General features: G+C 47.3%; 1 protein-coding gene across 3 annotated transcripts; it reads right to left on the bottom strand.

Moving 5' to 3' along the window:
• Window positions 1-617: 617 nt before the first annotated feature.
• LOC103362667 (sine oculis-binding protein homolog) lies at window positions 618-14213 on the bottom strand. 3 transcript variants are annotated; one of them, XM_008289085.1, is made up of 7 exons: window positions 13911-14213; window positions 11107-11236; window positions 10667-10861; window positions 9332-9483; window positions 7307-7402; window positions 5173-7131; window positions 618-2925 (listed from the first exon to the last, which is right to left on the bottom strand). In XM_008289085.1, the coding sequence occupies exons 1-6, from the start codon at window positions 14001-14003 to the stop codon at window positions 5182-5184; spliced, it is 2616 nt and encodes an 871-aa protein (XP_008287307.1). In that variant the 5' UTR covers window positions 14004-14213; the 3' UTR covers window positions 618-2925; window positions 5173-5181. The 3 variants fall into 3 exon arrangements, with proteins under 3 accessions (XP_008287307.1, XP_008287309.1, XP_008287310.1); XM_008289087.1 differs by having other exon boundaries at window positions 5173-7128; XM_008289088.1 differs by having other exon boundaries at window positions 5173-7107.
• Between the last annotated feature and the right edge of the window lie 818 nt (window positions 14214-15031).

Raw genomic sequence — 15031 nt, 5'->3', positions numbered from 1 at the left:
TAATAATAATAATAATAATAATAATAATAATAATATCCTTTACTATATTCTCATAGCTCGTGTATATTTATGCTTTTATTTTGACAGACTGCTGCTCATCCGGTTGGGTGCTGTCTCACTGTAGGTGTCTTGACGAGGATCAATCCCAGACACGTTAACTATATATATTATTAATTTCTGTCCTGCCTTTCTGGTCTCTAACTAAGCCTTGGAATTTGCCCCAGGCCGGAACACAACTCGCCCCCCAACAATCCTTCAGTCCTTGTTCCCAGCGAGCCTCCGCGGGCCGGAATTCCTGCTCTCTTATCTCATTCATCGGTTTAACCGTCACCGACCAACTTTCAGTATTTGAGGAATGCTGATGCGCTGCCTCTCAGACACGCTGCCACTAAAAATAGACATTTACACGGATGGCAGGGCGCTGCCTGTCCTTATCTGCTGCTCAAACCTGGATAATTGCTTTATTTTTAAAAGTTTGTTAATTGACATGGCCGACATTTAGGTTTAAAGGGACACAGCGCGATAAAATAACAGTTGAAAAAAAAGTGACCTAAAAACAGGGATGGAGTATTTAAAAAATAATAATAATAATAATAATAAATCCACCAGACACGTCGTTGCTCTTAGAATAACTTTTATTTATTTTTTACTTTACAAAGAGGTCTCCACCAAAGCTCTTGGTTACTTAATCTTTATTCAAATACAAACAGTGAGACAGTTTAAATCCAGATAGCGGCTAAATGTTGGACAGGGGAGGTCAGAAAGTAGCCTACCTATGCATTTCAGGCAACAACAAAAAAACATCTAAAGTCACTTTTGTCAAAACTTTGAATTAACACCCATATTGTACCAGGTGAGAAATGGCAATGATTGAAAATAATAATAATAGTAATAATAATGGCAGTCTTGATGGTGTAAGATTTGGCCTCTGAAGTCAGAGCAGAACCACTTGTTGACACGGCAGCTATTTGTATGGAGTGATGTCATCAGCTGTTGACAAAGTCCCCCCTGGCAGGATGACTCTGACACTAATGGCATGACTTGTGGGTGAGGATGTCGGCTGGAATGAGCGGGGCGACAGGAAAGCGTGTTTCCTCCGTAGGCACATATACACAAACACAGACAGGGTAGGTAGTTTTGGAATGATGGCGGGGGGGGCTGGGTGACATTTTCTAGGTCACGATGAGCGAAGAGGCCGCTGACTACATCCTTGATAGGACGCTGCTGCAATCGTCTGAAATATTGGCGAGGAAAAAGCTGTCTGCTTGGATGGGAGTCAGATGGCACCGAGTGCAGTGTTGTGTTCAGTGAGATTGTATTGGGCTTTCAGCAGACTGCCTATGGGGCCTCCTGGTGCTTTCTTGTCAGGAAAAAAAAAAAAAAAAAGGGCAGGTGCAAAGTTACAAAGGCAAACACTGCTCTCTAGTGGGCATATAAACACATAGACAGGGGGAGGAGGAGGCGTTCAAGAGCTTCGGCACACAATCACCAAAGAAACAAAACAAGTGAGGAAATAAAGCTTTTTGTGTGTGTGTGTGTGAAAATCTACATAAGCATCATCCATAAGTTAATATAACATCAAATAGTATCTGCGTAGATTTCAACTGGAAATCATACAAAAGGGGGACAAGTGTTGACAAGCCTCTAAGTGGATCAAATCTCGTTAGGTATCCCCAACAGCGGGAACTGTAATACTGCTCGCTGCACACCACAGCATTTGATGCTTTTGAGTATAACACCACATTTGGTAATATTACAAAACTTCGTCTTGTTTTTTTTGTTTTTTGTCAGAATTGTCCGATCGAAGCCAAATAACTGTAGAAAAACAATCTGAATCAGTCAAACTGTCGCGTCCTGTGAAGGTTTTTAAAGCAAACACGGATTCAAATTTGCCATTTGGTGGATATCGGATCTGTAAATCACACATTTATGTACCAGCGTCATCAAGACGACTAAAGTGTTCACAGACCGTCTCGGCTAGTGTGCATCAGTAGGCGTGCCCTCGGATGTTCTGTCTACATTGTTTTAGAGGAGCCAGAGAGGGCTCTCCTCGGGGGGATTCAATCCTCTGTCTTGACAGCCGAGCCGGACTCTCTACACGGTGAGCAAACTGCCCGGGGATAAAGTCTTAATCTCAGCAGAATTTCTCTCCTCCCTCGAAGGAAGTGAGCAGCGTAGGGAGTCACAGGCAATCAGTTGTGAGGGATAAAAACCTCAGCACTGGTGTGTACCGTATTTAGATTGGGCGGATAGGTGGAGGAGAGAAGGGTATACTATATTCCTGGCTGTCGGTCAAAAAAATAAAAAAGCTCCTGAAGTCTGAGCCCCCGTCGGCCAGGTAACCCAAAACCTGGAGTGGGGAGTCAGCGTGGGATATGGGGAGAGGAACAATGTGGCTCTTTGTGCAAGCCGGGCAGAGAAAACAAACCGTTTCCCCTGGAAAGAGATCATGTTCAGGCTCCATCTGAGAAGACCACACAAGGCTGATCAGAGCCCTGTCTGCTGTGTGGAGCGAAGAGGAGGAGGAGGAGGACGAGGAGGAGGAGGAGGAGGAAGAGGAGGAGGAGGAGCGCATCTGGGCAGCCACACTAAGTTGTGCACACTTTAGGGCAATGTCAGACAGGAAGAAGATCTGAGATGCTCCATTTCAAGCGCTCACCGCACACAATGTAACACACGAGCCAGCGATGCTCTTTGGTCCAAGACAAAACTGTGTGACTGTGTTGTGTTCTCCCCCCCACCTCCATGTTGACTTGCGATAATTCGGCCATCTGGACTGCTTCCTGGGTTGGCACCCTGCTGGTCTACAGGCAGAGCAGCACTCTGGTGGGCTGAGGGACAGGCTGGAGGGTGTTAGCACTGGTGTTGTCCACAAGAGGGCGTGGCACTGAATCTGGCACTGCCATACAGTGTTAAACAGGGAGTCTGTTCATTAGGTGGAAAGGGTGGGAGTACAAAAAACAGAGAGGGGGAGAAAGAGAGAGAGAGAGAGAGAGAGAGGGTGGTGAGATGTTATAGATTCTGGGCTGATCTGGTGTAATTTCCATTTCTGCCATATCTTATATCAACCTCTCCCGCTCTGGACACTCATTCCGTAATCCACCCATTCTGCATAAACACTGAGAATGAGGCCTTTAGTCATATCAACACTCAGATAACTGTTGCACAGGGCACAATCAAACCAAGAACATCTGGCCTCTTTCTCTCTCACACACACATTTTCATTCAAACACACATTAAACACAAACAGACGCACAGACACACACACACACACACACACACATACGGGCCAAACCAGGGTTCTGTACTCCCTCTGTCCCATTGCGTTTTAGTTTCAAACGCTCAGCGAATACCCATGTGGTGGGATCGAATTACACGGGGCTATAAAATATCCCAAATAAAGGCAAGGAAAACTGAGACGAAAAAACGGGCTGTTTCCTGAGGTGAAATCCTCCAGTTGGCTGCTGACTGTGTCAGTGTGGGAGATTTTTTTTGTGGACTTTTAGCGGTACAGACAATGGAACAGGACAGCAATGTTCGGCTCAGAGGAGAGAGGTGGCAGGCTAAAGTCATTCACATACGGCAGCCAGCTCCCATTACACACAACGCACGGCCATAAATCCGTCTGCACGACACAAGCAGCACGCTGTGATTTCATATGTATTGGTTACTAAGGCGATGCATGAAACCACAACAAATGACAAAGAGCAAAGTGGGAACTCATTTAGTGAAAGGAAATCTTGTTTGAGCACAGGCACCAAACATCTGGGGTCGAGATAAAGGTTTACGTTGCGCATTCCCTATCAGCAGCCATCTTTTTTAAACACAATTACTAAGGTGACCCCTGGCCTTTGGAGGCTTGGAGTAGAACAGAGACAGAGAAGCGGGCCAACTGAAATCTAAACCATCTCTGTAATATCAGCGGATTAATCTCAGGACATACAGTAAAACGGTAACATGATCTTGTTATGGTGAGACTGAGATACCGCCGGCTGAGGTGGTGTTGCAGCCATTTGGACTACCAATCAGGGAAGTGAAATCAAGAGGTTCTTTGATTGGTCCAAAGTCAGGAGGCTTTCCGGCTGCATTCTAACACCAACATCTGGTTGGCAGCGGACAGCAGTGGTGAGTGAAGAAAAGGGAGAGGACTGAAAAGGGAGAGGAGCACAGAGTGCAGAACTTATACTTGGGAGAGAGACGAGCCAAAGTCAGAACAGGGTGTCATTATGACATGTGTAATCGGATCGCTCTGGTTCTGCCCCTGTGTTTTCTAATGAAGCCCCAGAGCACGATCACAGCTGAAGGCTGCCTCTCATATTCACAGCGCCTTGTAATCTGCCTGACAATCACCTCTGTCTCTACAGCAGCCTCACAAAGACGTCTGCACTGGCTCACTGCAGGAACTACGAGTTTGACTTTGGGGTCACACGGAGACTTGATCTGTGTCTGAGTGTCGTTTTGGACCGGCTATCCCATAACCTCAAGGTCACACCTTAGATTCAGCAGCAGCAGCAGCCTCCTGTCCTTGTGTGAGAAAATGCATCTACCACCTCCATATACACCGCTCCTGATAAGCGCGTGGGCTAATTGGTTAGAATGTAGAATTCCTTCCCTCCCTCTCAACCAGACATACACTCGCATGCGTTGGCAAATCTGAGCCTACAAAACAGGCTGCTATGCAAACAAAGCATTGTGACTGTCAGGTTGTGGTGAAGTGATCGCCTTTCAAAGTGACTCTCACTGCCTGTGCCCTCCACCTCCTTCCCCTGTTGTAACCTTAGAGCACAGAGGAGTGCCAGGTTACTGGGATTCTCTCTCTTTGGCGCCATGCTGTTTAGTGACCACGCGCATACTGTGAGACCTGTGATTAAGCTTGCCCTGTATATGTGTGAATGTGTGTGTACACACATTTTCCAATCCCTGGTTAAATGGTGTTTAAAAATAATTGCTGGGGCTTAATTTAACCAGTGTGGCATACCACATAAAGTTTATGCAAATACACTTGCAGTCAACTTGGTTCACTGTGAGATGTACCTGACAGCCTCCGCAATAAGTAGGTGCAGCGATTCGGGTCCTTCTTACAATGTGCAACTCAATAATAGCAGACATAATAAAAGCTGGTGACACAAATGCTATCAATATCTTTCCTCACACTGTAACAGAATCTCTCACCTCCATCCTCTACTTATTCTGATCTCGGATTCGCAGGCATCGCCTCTTCAGAGCTGGCTCCATGTCTCCAGCGCTGGGCATATTAGCAGGGCTCCGCAGGCTGCCCTTGTCCCTGAGTTTGGGCAAGAGCAGTGGGGTGGTGGTCCCACCTGTCTTTGGCGCTGTGGGCAGGGCATAGGCATGGTCCTCATCTGGAACATGAGAGTCCTCTCCTATGTCCCCGACTACTGTTAAGGGCTCTTCTAAGTGACCGACTGGGCCCTCGACCCGCACTGGGCTAACAACAGAGCACTTGTTCTCTTTGATGGCCTCCAGCTCACTAAGTGCAGGGTCAGAGGGTGGTGCTTGTAATCTCTGGGGTAGGGAGGAGTCTGGACTGGCAGGTGTGGATGCAGAGGACATTCCATTTTGACCGTGGTCCCGAGATTTCAGGACAGAGGGTGTGGCATCATGTGGATGGCTGCTCCCCATGGGGCTGGGTGGGGTGTGACAGGGTGGAGTTTGGGAGTCCTGGTGCTGGTAGACAGTGTCATGTGAAGGTGACTGTGGTAGAGGAGGGGTGGGTCTGATGATATCGTGAAGCCCCGATCTGTTAACCTGTCCAGTCCCTGACTCCCCCAGCCCTGACAGGTCCACCACTCCATTGGCACTGGGCTCCATCTTCACTTGGGTCCTTTGAAGAACCCTTTGGATGACTTGTCGCTCTGTCTGCTGCTGCTTTTCGTCTGCCAGCACCTCCGACCCTGAGGCAGAGCAGGGGGATTCATTGTACTGTGCTCTGGGGGAAGATGCTCCACTTTGGGGTGTGGATGCTGGGGACAGAAATGGCCTCTCTGATTTAACCCAATCTGTGTCCCTTGTGTTGGGGTCACTCGGTGAGGAAAGACCTTGAGGCAAGGCTCCACCGAATTTGTTGGCTACCAATCTGATGTCCCCTTCAGAGATCCCTGGAGATTGTGGCCTGATAGCCCTGGATCTCACCCTGTCCACCCCTTCTGGCACGGGCTGGATAACTCCACTGTGACTTGGAGTTTCTACTGTTGCTTTAGGAGGGACTGGAATGGGGATAGGAATGGGTATGGGGACAGGCAAGGGAACAATGATGGGATAAGGCACCAGCACAGTGGGTTGGGGCAGCAAAGGGCTAAAAGAAGGAATCCCAAAGTTCATTATGGGAGGCATTGGGACTGGAGCTCTTGGCATCATGTTCAGAGGAGGGGAGTGCAATCCAGGGAAGTAGGCTCCTGGGAAGGGATGCATCAGTCCAGGGGGATTCATCGAAGTAGAAGTTGGGGGCTGTAGGTGGGGAGAGTGTGGAGGTCTGTGGATAGGGCTGGAAGGGGGGCCTGGATGTCTGGGAGGATTGGCAAGGGGGCTTTTCAGGCCCTGAGCATGAAGAGGAGGCCTGATGAAGGGCATGGGGATTTGAGGCACTGGCTTTTGCTCCAGAGGAGGGCGAGGAGGAGGTGGAGGAGGAAGGGGAACAGGGTGCGGCGACACCTCCATAGAAGAGGGAGGGGGCTGGATCGATCTCTCCAGGGTCCTGAGCCCTGGAACGGGGACTTTGGAAGAAGAAGAAGAAGAAGAAGAGGCTTCTGAGGGGGAGATGGAGGTGGGTTCTGCTGATCCGTGGATTAGTGCAGGCCCTTTAGGGGAAAGGTTTCTGTTACGGGCTTCCATTGCACTGTTGCTGCTGTTCCAAGACTCTGGAGTGAGTAGCTTTTGCCCAGCCACCACGCTGTCGGCCCTCCCCTCCTGACTGGTTCTGTTTGGGCTGGAACTGGTGCTGGTGAGAGCTGCACGCGCTTCTCGGTAGAAGACGTCCATCTTGTACTGGTTCAGACACTTTGTGCTGCAGAACTGGAGTCGTTCCTCACCAGATCCAAAGTCCAGGTATTCTTTAGTGTGACGGACATGCTTGCACCAGTCACATACCTGTGGCACAGGGGAGAGAGACTGCTGGGGGTCAATGAAGTGACAGATTCCAGCTGAAAACTTCAAGACTTTTGTACAAACACACAGAAACAGGATTTTTCCCAATAGCCTGGCATGTTATGCCTTGTAATTTCATAGCACAGATATATTAATATTTTTACAATACAAGACAAAAGATACATTGATAGTGTCCTCTTACTCTGACATTGGTGTTTATCTTCAACACCAGTCTGGGCGAGTCCTCTGTATGGGAGTGCTGCGGGGATCTCTCACCATGGAGATCTTCATCTCTGGCCTGACAGGGGAAAACCAGAGTGACAGACCAAACATGAATCACTGTGAGGCAGTTATCAGACCGAAATTCATCCTCAAGAATCATTCTGTGTCCATTAACCCTCTAAACCACAAGCAGTTTTTCTACAGTTTTGGCTCATTTTTCACTGCAGTTTTAAAGTCCTGCACCTCTCGGGAAACAGCACAACCATGACTAGAAGTAGAGAGATCTTAGAAATGTCATTTGTGCAGCTTTATAAGGTTACACTGATGTAAAGTGTAAAAAAAAGGAAAAGTGACAATTAAAATCTTTCATTTTACAAAAAATGAAATAAACTAGAATTGACATGTGCAACAGTGTACGCAATACTGGAAAGAATGGTGATTTTACACACTGTACATATTTTCTTACAGACATTTTTAATTTGTTTATACACTCATCTCCTATGTGCTTTGTGCAAGCTTGCAGTTCAGCCAAAAAGTCCCCGAGTTTTTGTCGAATGACTGTCAGAGTCGAAGCTGATTAACTCACGGCTTCATGGCTGCACCGAGGAGCAGTACACAACCTGGTGAGAGCAAACGCCTCGTTTCTGGCACATTTTTAAACGAGAATCTAAAAAAGACTTTATTGAAATGTCATAATTTTAAACTTAGATTTAGTTTCCCGTTGAAATGGTACACCACAGATGAGTAGTTCAAAGACTGTTGGAAAGTTAAAAATCCATCAGTTCTCTGTTTTTACAGTTTCTTGCTCTGCTAAACGGTGTATTTTGGTGATTTTGTCCAAGACAACGTGCCTTTCAAACCTGCCAGTGGCCTTTGGGGTTCAAAAGGTCAACCCAAATGTGACTTTCTTACACAACCAGCACAAATATCAGTTTCAAATGAAATTCTTTGTCATGTAAGTTAGAAGTAGTTTGAACTTCACACAAGGAATAAAACCCTAAAGGTTAGTAAAACAAAAGAAAAAACCCTGTGTTGTGAAACAGATATGATTCTACAACCACGTAGGGAGATAATGCAGGTGATGTATTGTCATATTATTAATGGCCCTGCCAGTATTAATATAGGAAATTCCTCTTGATTCATGTAAGCTGATCTGCTGAGGATCTGAGTGCTCTCCCATCTCTGTGACCCATTGAGTCGTGTTGAGTTACGAAACATGAGGCAGCTGAAGGTAAGGTATGCACTGAAAGTGGACACCTCGCCCCAGGCCTCCTGGCCTTCCTCTCAGACAAGCAGCAACAAGCCAACAGAAATGCTTTCTGCCCCGCCTCCGAAAAACTAGAGGGCTTGTTGCGCGCAAACTGTTCAGCCCTCCTTTGTGTCGCCGTTGTTGTGTGAATAAATCTACCACGGTATAAACAACACAGAGGGTGAAAGTCGATACAACAGCTCGTCACCCCGCACCTCCACAGAAGGTATATCCATGTCGTAACGGAGGGTGAAAAATCATGGCAATGTGCATCGGAGCAGTTGCAGCTTTCCTGTCCTCCAGACCAAAGCCACTTAATGGCCGGCCTCTTCTCCATTAACGTGAAACTGATACTAAGTGTCCTCTGAAAACTTTGACCTCCCTCCCACCGCTCCTTAACCGGCTCCTCCGTACTAACTAGGAATTGTGTTCTTAGAGATCGGCCCTTTTTAAATTCCCGTAAATGAATCCATCAGTTTTGACCTCACAGGATCAGGGGTATCTGTTTCTGAAGGTCTGTGTACCTGCCAGAAACCACTTGATGCCTGGCCTCCTGTGTGTGGACAGTCAGCTGGTGCAAACGGTGCAAACCTGCATCTGTCTACTGAAGTCAACACATTAAAACAGGTCAAAACAAATCTACAGCTCAGTCACCACCATGACGATAGTAGGACTTCCAGCGTTTCACCGACAGGCACAAGCCAACGCGTACACTCTGCTAGCATATACTGGATGCATTTTGCATTCAACACAAACCTTGTTGCGTTTGAAGTAGGCCCGTCTGCAGGCGGCGAAACACTTCTCACTGCAGAAGCTCTTGAGCTCCGAGCCCATACATAGAGAGTAGCGTTTTACACCTTCCTTCTGGCACCAAACACACACTATCTGCACGTTCTGCACGTCTTCCACTGCAGGGGGAGAATCACAAGAGAGGAGGGCGATCAGCGAGTGCCATCTGCAAAGGTGTTAGTGCACAGGTCAGAAGATCTTACAAGGAAGTGGCTGGCAGCGAGCAGATAAAGCCGAGTGCTTTAACTGTATTTAACCTCACTGGAGCTCAAGAGACATGAGTCAGTTCTTTTTGAGCAGGACCTATTATTTAGCTATTAATATGACAAAGTACAGTATTCATCTGAATAATGGGAATACGATCAGACTATCATTACAGCTGGAGCTGCTCCAAACTTCTTGTTCAACACTGAATTAATTAAAAGGAGTCTCGGGGTAATATTCTATCAGGGAGTCTGGAGACCCTTCAGCATCTCTGGTATACATTAATGTCAGCTTTATGGACTCACGGTGCAGCTTGTACGAACAGTGACACGTTTAGTTTTCACTCTGAAACAACGACTGAAGCCAACCTAGTCAGTTTCATGTGAGGCTTTTAGCATTCATGTCGGGTTATTACAGCAGCGGCCCGTTTTATACACACAATATTTTCTGCTGTTTTTAACAGTGCTGATGGAGGTTACAAATCCTACATCGTCCACCAAATGTACCAGATGCCAACACCTTCAGAAAAAAGCTAAAAACTTGTAAAACTTGGATAACAAAGTGCTGCTTTATGAGCTCGTACACATGCTGCACATGATAAAAGCTCTACAGCAACTTATTAAGCTTCCATTTGTAACGTCTGGTGCTGCTACACATCATTATTTGCAAACTAATTTAGCTCAGACTGTTATCACAGAGTATTACATTCAGTAATTAATTGGCTCAGGTGTCTCACTCTCTCAAACCCTCGTGACGAGCAGCATCTTGCCGTCGTTTAATACAAACGACACTAAACGGAGCTGAATGATGATGATGATGGCACCAAGTAACTGGAGGACGAGGAGACGTGCCGATGTAATTGCAACGCCTCCTCGGGTTTTACGGCGCTTCTAATATTGCTCAGGAGTCACCGCAAAAGCTGAAACCAACACCGGCTCCTTCGCCCACAGTTGACGCTGCACTCTGACCTCTCAGCGCGTAAACATGAGAGCGATCGTGATCATTGTGGGCGAACGGATTTAAACCCAAATCATACTTCAGCATACAGAATTCGCGGTCGTCATATTTTCATCACTTGGTGCTTCCTCGGTCCGCTACCTGCTGACGGCTTTATGAGAGGGACGATGACAGGGGCGCTCTTGTGCTCCTTGGGGGAGGTCAGGGATGAGCTTGTCGCAGAAGAGGAGGGCGAGGAGGAAGGGACGCTGCAGGACTCCCTCTCTCCGCTCTTCATGGCCAGGACTGAGTGACTGGCTTTGGCGTCCAGACTTTTGGGTTTTGGCAACGAGTTTTCTGAAAGACACAAACAAAACACAATGCGAACTCGTCGCGTAACGCAATCGCGCGAGTGGCTTACATGATACTATAATAACTTCTGTGCAAACAACAGATGTATCTGAATGAATGAAACTGGAGAAGTGGCAGCTACAGGAGATTATGTCTAGCGAATGTGTGCAGTGACTCAATGTCTGCACTGAAACCTGCAGAACCTGTCGGTTAGTGTAAATTCAGGAACAACAGTCGACACCTGCCCTCACCTTTTAGCACAGACACATGCTGACGCCTCTCCCTGTAGTTTCTGATCTCGTTGGCCTCCGACTCCCGGAGGTCCACCTTGTCGTACCCGTACCACCCCAGGAGCTCGTTCATGGTGCTTTCTGCAAACGTCTGCACGAGAAAAAGAGCAAAAAGAAATCCCCGATTAACGTCGTGTGTAAGGGGAGAGGGTAACTGAGAGCACACGGGAAACTGTGAGCGTACATCTCCGGGGTTATTAGTGGAACTTTTTATCCTATGTTAAACATAATCAGACCTTCCTGCTCTGAATCAATGTGAGGGATTCTTTCTCGGCCCCAGCCCTGTTGGAGAAATGAATAGGGGCACAGTGGAGTACAGTATGACGCTTTTTCCATGATGTATTCGAGTTGTTTACTCTTGCTAAATCTGAGACGGAAAGGTTTAAAACCTAACACCAGTGTGAAATCTATGAATCATCCTTTGTTTATCTCTTTTAATTGGAAAAAAGAGGGAGAAAAGAAAACTGTTCTCCACAGATGGGATGTGTGGTCTCCCCCTTTTTTTTTTTTTATTATGACCAGATGAAAACAAAAAACACAAAGGTCTCTCTCTTTATCCACCCACCTCTCTCTGTCTCTCTCTGTGGCTTTGGGAGAACCGGATTGGAGGGGAAACCTGATCCGGAACGGGCAGAAATCAGAGCGGGACACCCTACACCACAGCGAGGTCCCACGGTTCTCGGAAATGCCCCACTCCTCTCTCTCTCTCTTCTTCTTCTCTCTCTCCAGTGTCCACCACTCTCACTCTTTCTCCAGTCCCTCCCCTTGCCTCTTTTTCTCCCCCCCTCCCTCACCTCCCATCTTCACCATCCTCCCCTCCATCCCAGCACCTTCCATCCCTGACACCCGACACAGCGCGGCCTCTCAGGTTTCACCCTTTTCCAGCACAGCCAGTCTGCTGTGGCGGTGGTGGTGGTGGTGGTGGTGGTGTTGTAGTGCTGCTGCTGCTGCTGCTGTAGTACTGACTGCACATTCTTTCCCCTGCTTTCCTCACTCCGACCTCTGCTCTGCAACCAGGGCCTCAAAGAAATGGATCTCTCCCTCGCTTGCTCACTTTCTGCTGTGTGTGTGTGTGTGTGTGTGTGTGTGTGTGTGTGTGTGTGTGCGTCTGGGAGAGTGTGTGGGTGAGCGGCGGTATCATATCCAGCTAAATATGCCTAACGATGATTAAAGTCAAGTATCCGGTGTCTGGTGCTGCGCTCGGGTCTGACGTGGAGGGAGTAGGTCCGAATGTGGTGTTGAAACAGATGTATTACAGAGACAACACCGGGACGGGTCTCAGCTGAGCTGGAAATCAGTGCCTCTCTCTTCCCTTTCCATCGTTTGACTTAAAGGTGCACATCTCTGGGGGTTTCCTCCACCGCTGAAGCCTCCCCATCAGGCCTAATTTTGGTATTGTGGTGTTCTCCTGCAGCCCAGTGCCCCCTTTTCTTTTCTTTTTTCTTCCTTATACTTGTTAACGAAAGACGGGGCACTTTTTTTTTCCTCTCTTCCTCTTCACCCACCCCTCCACTTCCCACAATGTTGTTTTTGTTTCTTTTTGGCAGTTTAGACAAACATCTGCTTTGTGAGAGTGACAAGCCATATCCCAAACCACAGAGAGTTGCAGCCAAAGGCAACAAACTGGGGCCGACCCTGAGATTCAGCCCAGGCAGGCTTACATCAAGAGGGGATAGCGTTTCACGTGTTTTGATTAAAATTAGTTAAGATGTAACACTACACCTCCCCTGGATATCAAACGCTACAATCCAAACCACTTACACAAAAAGAGCACATTTCCTCTCTCACGAAAGGCCAAAGCCTCCCCCCCTCTCCCTCCCTGCCTCCCTGCCCGAGAAAACGGCTTGTCTTTTTGGATTTCTCAGCTTCAGCTTGAAGGAGCCTTGAATATCCACTAACAGCACAGTCAACAGTCTCGGATAGCAAATGTCCAAACCCAAACAAAGCAGACAATCCACGGATTAGTTTCCATGCAGTAATAGGCTCATAATGGTGGGAGGGAATCCAGTCTGTTACTGTGATTTAACTTATTACTGCCTGTGCGGGGCTGCGCACTCTTAACGGACGTGTCATTAGTGAGTAATTATGACCCCTCAGTGGGAACTTTTTGCATGTTTGCATTCTTTAGTGAGTATGTGACACAGTGCTGTGGACTTTTCCCACTGTAAGGCTAAAGCAGGCTATTTAAAGCATATAAATGCCCTCTCTCTCTCTTTCTCATGAGGGCAAACCTCTGCGGTGCAGCAAGTGAGCGCACCGCAGGAGCGGGGAAGAAGTGACGCACATCTGGATCTCCGCTGGACATTACAGCGCGCGCGTCCGGCCGCAGCTGGCCCGACATGGCGTCACGAGGAGCCAAAGGTCAACCTACTCTCCTTCAGTACAAACATCTGTAATCAAAACGTCCCGTGTGTGTGTTCCTGTGTGACATGTTCAGTTTGGATAAGTTAAAAAAAAAATAAAATAAAATAAAAAAAAAGAGAAGTTTATTCTGATTTGTGAGTTCGTCTCCAAAAGGGTGAAAAAAGTGCAATGAACCCTCTTGAAGTCTGATTGGTTCCATAAAAGACACAAAGAGAGCATTCACTGGACACAAACACGGTGTGTGTGTGATTATTGCTGCACTGATTTGTGCGCAGTTGACTCTGGAGGAAGACGCCTGCGTGCGTAAAGCGGCTCGTTCAGCAACACATCTGACTGGATCCGAACCGTTCAGCGGTGGCACAACAATCAATCAATCAATCAATCAATCAATAAAGTCTCACCTTCATCTCCTGGTTGATCTCCCTCTTCACGGGGTGCGCGGGTTTCCTGCTGCGTTTATTTTCCGGAGGTCTCCCTTTCTCCATCTCTGGCATAGTCCTGGTGTGGCTGGATCCGGTCCGGATCAGTGTCGCTGGGTGTCAGGCTGGAGGAATTTCAGCGGAGTCGCTCAGAGTGAAAGCTGTCACTCCCGGTGACAGACGCTGTCATTCCCCGGACGTCCGAGTCCCTCATCTGGGGCTTCACACCATTCGAGTCCAGTGAACACGCGTGCGCTCCGGGCTGGAGGCTCCGCCGCTCAACAGTCCCTCTCTCTTTTCTCCACCGCCGTCAAGCTGCTACCGACTCCACACACACAGCTTCTGGTCGGGACTTTCAAAGTAGAACCTTCAACTGGTGACAAGTTAAAGAGGCTTTACACAGGGAACAGAAATCACTGACAACCAAGCAAGAAACAGTGATGTTCAAACTAAATGAAGGTCAACATGCATCACAGCAGAGCTTCTGAATCTGAACGTTAGGATTAAAAGTAGGTCAAGAAGGAGTCCAGGGTGACTCTGAACGTTGCCTTGTATGGACACATGAAAAACCAGATCAGAACTGGACCTAAAGCCCTCTGACCCAAGCTTTACTCACTTTAACGTTATTTGAACGTTGCAGCTTCATCAGCTCTGTTCAAACTCACTAAAGCACGTTTGTGTTGCACCATGTTTAACCTAAAAGTTCTTTTACACTGCAAGCTGCAGAAGGAAGTGTTCCACATGCTGCACTGCAAAACATCCTGATGGTGTTCAGTCAAATCAGCTGATCTCTTAATTAATTTAAATATCTGAGTTTTGCTCATTTCTAGTTAAATTAACATCATGTGTCTCATCTTTTTTTCACTTTTAGACTCCTGTAGCTGTAAAAATGCAAGTTTCTATAACTTGAGGCATTTTGACTTAAAATGATGAGTTAAATAAATAAATAGCTGCTTATTGAATTAACACATGAGCAGCTCTGGTAATTTGCAGAAATCAGAATGTGCTTTATTGTAAAGTCGGTTCTTAAATCTGATGACTCTGACGTTTTGGTGCAAAACAGCAACGCTGACGAGTCAACTGTTTGAAAGAAGGATAAAAGA

The sequence above is a fragment of the Stegastes partitus genome, unplaced genomic scaffold (genome assembly GCF_000690725.1).
Source record: "Stegastes partitus isolate 25-593 unplaced genomic scaffold, Stegastes_partitus-1.0.2 Scaffold593, whole genome shotgun sequence".
Taxonomy (NCBI): Eukaryota; Metazoa; Chordata; class Actinopteri; family Pomacentridae; genus Stegastes; species Stegastes partitus.
This window is presented reverse-complemented; position numbering and strand designations above follow the sequence as displayed.

Excerpts from the sequence above, each read along its gene's own strand:
- LOC103362667 (XM_008289085.1), bottom strand. The coding sequence starts at position 14,003 with ATGCCAGAGATGGAGAAAGGGAGACCTCCGGAAAATAAACGCAGCAGG. Across the intron at positions 11,237-13,910 it reads AGATCAACCAGGAGATGAAG|ACGTTTGCAGAAAGCACCAT; the intron begins GTGAGACTTTAT and ends TTTCTCGTGCAG. Across the intron at positions 10,862-11,106 it reads GCATGTGTCTGTGCTAAAAG|AAAACTCGTTGCCAAAACCC; the intron begins GTGAGGGCAGGT and ends TGTGTCTTTCAG.